Genomic DNA, 6,000 nt, shown 5'->3' with positions numbered 1-6,000 from the left:
TGCCTTGCCTTGCCTTGCCTTGCCTATATTTAACGACTTTATTCTATTTGACTATTATGTGTAGCCACGAGGGGACCCAGGGTCTCATTGTGCCGGTCCCAAGCCCGGATAAATACAGAGGGTTTTGTCAGGAAGGGCATCCAACGTAAAATCTTGCCAAATCAAATGTGCGAATCAGACCTACGTGGGACACTGAGAGGATTGAAGAGAGACAGGAGTACAATTTATTTATCTTTGCTCATGACATTTTATTTTTTTCTCTTAATTTTACTATTTATGTGTATGTTTTCACTATTTTTTACTTTATTCTCATAAAATGTTTGCCTTTTTACTCCTTTTATTTGACTTTGCAAAAAAAAACAAAAACTAAAACATATTATATAACTTAGCTTGTAAATTTCGTTTTTTTTTTCCTCAAAGTTTTTTTTATACTCTCAAAAAGTCTGTTTTTTTCTCCTAAAATTACAACTTCTTTCCTCATAATTTTAGGAGCTTATTCTAAAATATATTTTTATTTTTTTTAATGGTGGTCCTAAATAATAATCTGCTGTCATTTGTTACTTATAAGGGATATTTTTTAAATACAGCTCAGGATCTAAATAGAAATAATCTGGATTGAATTGAATAATGATCTTTAATTATTTGTGTTGACTGATTTTAAATCTTTTGATTGATTTGATGTTTTTAATGATTTCTTGAGATTATTGTGTTTTAAATTGATTTATTTATATTAGATTAAATACAAATGATTTGATATAAATCATATTCCGATTAAAAAAACAAACAAACAACAACAACAAACAAAAAAGATTCTCAGGATTATGCGGGAGTGGTTTCTGTCTTATTAATTTACTATTATATTTAATCACAGGATTGGGGTTCCATAGAGCGCTGCTTTATCCGAGCAGCCCCTAAAGGCGGCATGCTGCTCCGCGCGTAACGGATTCCCCTGCGCGGCTGCAGCAGCAGAAGCAGTCAGACGGTGAGTCTGCTCCGCCACTTGATGCCGCTGACCTTGGCTCCTTGGCTCCTCGGCTGCCGTCGCCTCCCCAGCTTCCACCATGGCGTCATCGTCCTCAGGGCCGGACGGGGACCGCGCGCTGAGGCGCGGGAGGTCCCGGAGTGACCCGAGCAGCATCACGGAGGTCCTGGCGGGGGATGCTCCGGCAGCAGGTAACGTCCAGCCGCAGCATCCGCCTTCATCTTTTCGGGGTGATTCCTTCTGAGCGCGCGCGCAGGCTGTGAACGCGCGTCACGAGGCATCTTCATGCGGGTTTGGGTGAGAAGGAGGTGGGGTTGCTCCTTTCATTACATGCTTCCAACTGGTGTCATGCACGTCTGCTGCAGTAATGAGCAGCTCCTCTCCACGGTGCTGCCATGGCCGCCAAATCCTTTGGTGCATCCACATCCTTGTGGTCCGGTTTGCTGCAGCCCATGAAGAATTTACGGCTCTCTCTGACATGCACGCGTGCAGAGCTGGAACTGACAGGCTTGCAGGTGTATTTAGCAGTTTCCATGGTGATCCCATTGGTCCTACTGTAAGGCAACATGCTCCATTTTTTTGTCCTCCCTCCTGAATGTGATCAGTGATGCACGGCGGCGTTTGAAGTGGATTTTTGCAGACATCCCTGTTGCTCAGCGGGGAGACGCAGAATGTCATGAAACCCTCTGCTTTGATCGCATCTTGGAATTCATTAGTACAGCTGTTGCGTCTGGAGGTAGGCTACAACATGTGATGTCCAAACAAACATCTGCCTCCATCTGCTGCAGAAGATCCACCAGCTCCATCCATGCTGTCGTGGATGTCATGGTTACATAACAGCGTCCATGAAACACTGAGTCAACCCCCTGAAGGACTGTCGTGTGATATCATTTCACATTCAGCCTCCATGATGGCGTTTCCTAGCCCCTGCTGGGCCACGCCACGACCCATCAGCTTCAAAACCGTTTCATCCTCCTTCGCTGTGGAGATCCTGAATCATCGCTCAATGAAAATTTTGTTTTTCTGATGATGAATTAAGATCTAAATTACATTTATGAGTATTTCTTTAGTCAATTCACTGAATCAGGAGCAGCTGATTAAAATGCAGTTTGAAAATATCACATCTGTGACATGCTCCCTACTCCGCTCCATTCCAACGCATCTTTGAAGACGACTAGATCCATGTAAGTCTTCGCCATCCGAGCTGGAATCTGGCTCTAAACTGGATAGCTCAGATATTTCTCACCATTTTCAGTTTGTGAGGAGCTGTAAGATAGCGGGAGACGGTGTAAACAGAGAGCTCTCTGCAACTGAGAAGGTAAGGGAAAGGGGGCAGGGTTGCTCCCATTGACTGTATATGAGAACTGGACGGAGTGACTATGACGTCACCCATAGAAAAACTACTTGCTTCCGGTTCCAACAAAATTAAGTCAAGGCAGTCGCCATTTTTGCGTCACCATGTTGGAACCAGAAAGCAGTGATTATTGTGGGTCTGAATCAACATTTCTATGGCAACCACTATGGCCAATCAGGAGGGAGCTTGTCAGAAGGCCACGCCTCTACCACCTAAAAGTGAGCTGCACAAAATCTGTCAATCAAACATTTCAAATGTTCATCGTGAGACCACATACTTTTTCTGAGGCATCTGATTGGTCAGTTCATAAATTGAATAATTTGAACTACAGAAAAAAATATGGAAAAAAAATAGGAAGATTGAAACAAGAAGAGGCTAAAAATAGTATCAGTCATTACTAAGTCATTTAGTTAGTTAGAATGACTGAGTATTAACTGCGTTTCTCAATTGAAGTCTATGAGATTTAGGCTTCCTGGAACCATTGACAGTCTATATGAGAACTGGACAAATTACATTTCAAACAGGAAGTTGAAAATCCATTGACTTCTATGCATTCCTCTTTGTTCTGATACCTCTTTTATGCATGTTCTGGATAATCCTATTTTCTTTTTTTTTTTTGCATGATATATTTTCTTAACAAGTTATTCAAGTTCTAAACTGGCCAATCAGATGCATCTGTAAAAGGTTTGATTGACAGATTCACCTGAGTCGCTTTCACTGGAAGGGGTGTGGCCTTCCAACAAGCTCACTCATGATTAGCGAGAGTGGTTGCCATAGAAATAATGACTCAGATCGACTCGGATAAATCACTGCTTGCTTATATCGTCTGGTTCCAACATGGCAACTACCGTACCACAGAAAGATGGCGACTGAACTGACTTCATTTGGTTGGAACCAGAGGTAAAGCATTTTCTATTGGCGATGTCATGGGTCCTTTGTATATATCTATATACTGTTAATGATGTAATCAAGAGGTTCTTTTTTGGAATAAGAGGGGGGAGGAGTCACTTGGTCCAGTTCTCATATACTGCCAAAGTGTAAAACCAATGCTTGCCAACACAACAACAATAATTACAAACATTACATTTTTAGCAGATATTAGGATTATTAGAAATAAATTCTGACTTAAAAATTTAGATTCTCACAAAAGAAAATCTTCAATTAACCCAAACTAAAAAACTGCCCTTTGCATTGTGTTATTTTAGGTTTATGATTTATTTTAAACAATTCAGTTTTTATAGAGTAAATACAAGCCGATAAGCAAACATCTATTTCCTTTTAAGCAAGATTAGAATTGTTTTTCTGCTGTGTTGTATTTTACCAAATTTGCAATTTTGCTCTTACAGATATGAAATTAAATAATCAATATTTGAACAAAAATATTAAGCAGATAAATGACTGTGACGTCTCTCCTGGTCTTTTATTGATAACATGGATTGAAAAAGTTCTTCAGAGTAGTTGCGTTGGCTTAGGTCGGCCACCAGATGTCAGTGTTCTAAGATATAGCTTGTTGGAAGCCTCAATGCTTCAAATATTTGTCTGTTTTTCAAAATCAGAAGTTAAAATGGAGATTTCATTGACCTAGTTTTGATTGAAATGTTTGGATTTGTTAAAAATGATTTGTCTACCTTTACTGCAATCATCTAAATTTTTGTTTTCACTGATGCTTCCATTAACAAAAAGTAGACTATTTAAGTGTACTATGAGTATACTTAGTCTGTATTAAAAGTGAGGCAGGACACTTGAAGTATACGTTTTATATACTATCTATATATTGTAAGCTTAAATGTTCCAATGTAATCTAAATAAGTATACCTAAAAATAAACTTCAGACGTATTACTTTCGGCAATTCCTGTATAGAATAGAGAAGAAAACTCTCTTTAAGTGGGAAAAATATGAAAAACCTTCCAGGAGAATCTGAGTCAATCATCTGCTATGACCTGTTTAAGTCTGACTGAACAGAGGCAAACATAAAAGCTTTTTTTTCTTTTTTTTTTAAACTGTAGGGTAAAACTTCAAAATGTAAGTTTTTTTATTATAGGAAAAAAAAGCAGATAAAATAACAACATTTCATGATCACACATGTATTTATTTTCCTTATGCTGTTGAGATCTCCCAGAGTTTTCATTAATGTTGGTTTGCATGTTTTAAGTTAAATTATTGAGGAAAAGTTTTGGCTTAACGTGCCTCAGAAAACCTGTGTCTTAAACTAATTTGTAAATGTTTAATACATGTTGATTGATTTTTAAATATAAGTTATTTTAGATAGTTCAAACAAAACACATTTTTTTTATTATTCGTCTGCTTGTTTCCATACTAAAAATTTAATTTAAAATTATTCTAGATTAAGTGGTTGAACATTAAAAAGGAAGGCTTATGCTTTATTGGTGATTGGGTGCACATTTGTGTGTTTGTTTTAAAAAGCAGTAAAAAATATGTGGTGTCCTTAGGTAGAACCCTGTGGAACTCCTCACCTATTTTTTTTAATTCAATTTTTAGAAATTCTCTGTCATTTTAGCCAGGTTTACATTGTTCTTTTCTATTTCAAAAAGACAAATTAGGACATGAACTTCAGTTTTTTTCCTATGTCTAGTGTGGTAGCAAGCGAGCCAAAATGTAATAAAGTCCTGCAAACAAATATAAGTTACTGCATTGACATAAGAAAACCACAGAGGAATTGAAATGATTGCAAAAGAATGTCTTGTTGGCTTCACCACTACTCAGCATTTTTGTTTTGAGCATCATGTTGCTTCGAACCTAAAGGAGCTTCTCCTCCCTCTTGTCTCCCATGAAGTTGATTTTCAACTGCTTGAAGCATTGATTTCCCCTTGCTTGCTCTTTTTAATCATCCTCAGCCTCCTCTGCACCTGCAGGCTGTTAGCGAGCGTCGGTTCAGTCCTTAGAGAGATGGGCTCTGATGAAGAGATCCAGATTCCTTTTATTTTGACGCCTCATGTTTAATTGAACAGGAAGTCTTGGTATAGCTCACTTGTCTCCTTTCATGTTGGATGCAGAGAGAAAGCAGACCTGGCAGCCCACATCCCGTATGACATCATGCATGTGCTTCTAAACGGCAACGCAGCAAAATCTTAGACCAGGAGTTTAAACGATGTTGTATTCTGAACATCTCTGCCCATTTTTAGTGTTTCTGACTGATATTTTTGTTGATAATTGATACATGTTTGCACACAAAAAGGGCTCAAATTATTTAAAATCAATGGTTACCTGTTTTTGATGTATTTTTAGGGGTTTGGGTGAAGATTATGTTGCATAAAAGTATTGGCAGTGGAAGTCATTTTCTATTTTGACCATTTTCGAAAGGTTTTAAATGTCCCTTTCTATGCAGATGATGTTGTAATTTACAATTTATAACTAAAAATATTTAATTTTCAACAACTAAAAATGTTTTTTTTAATTAATCAGACATTCATCTGATTTTTTTTTAAACCAGCTGCTTCAAATTTGTTTTAGCTCAATTTTGTAGGACATTAGGGATGTGTTTTTATGATTGACAGGACGTGGAATTGTAGCTTGACTCAACAAAACTTACTTTCCCACCCAACTGTCAATTTTTGGAAGCTTGTTGAAGAGTAAACCTCACTCAATAGGTCCCTCCCACCACAGGTAAAGTTTCATACCTAACGTCAGAGGGATTAATCGCCT

The 6,000-nt window shown here is 38.0% G+C and overlaps 1 protein-coding gene across 2 annotated transcripts in view; it reads left to right on the top strand.

Annotated features, from left to right (window-relative positions):
* Positions 1-617: 617 nt before the first annotated feature.
* The window catches only part of phactr3b (phosphatase and actin regulator 3b), a 52,038-nt gene continuing 46,655 nt past the window's right edge, over positions 618-6,000 (top strand). Inside the window, exon 1 of one of the 2 annotated variants that reach the window (XM_024270193.2) lies at positions 618-1,173. In XM_024270193.2, the coding sequence (XP_024125961.1) occupies positions 1,062-1,173 (112 nt within the window). In that variant the 5' untranslated portion in view covers positions 618-1,061. The remainder of the gene's footprint in view (positions 1,174-6,000) is intronic. The other variant, XM_024270194.2, reaches the window with a different exon arrangement.

Source organism: Oryzias melastigma, linkage group LG5 (assembly GCF_002922805.2).
Source record: "Oryzias melastigma strain HK-1 linkage group LG5, ASM292280v2, whole genome shotgun sequence".
Classification (NCBI taxonomy): domain Eukaryota; kingdom Metazoa; phylum Chordata; class Actinopteri; order Beloniformes; family Adrianichthyidae; genus Oryzias; species Oryzias melastigma.
The sequence above is the reverse complement of the archived record's forward strand: the minus strand, read 5'-3'. Positions and strand labels throughout refer to the sequence as shown.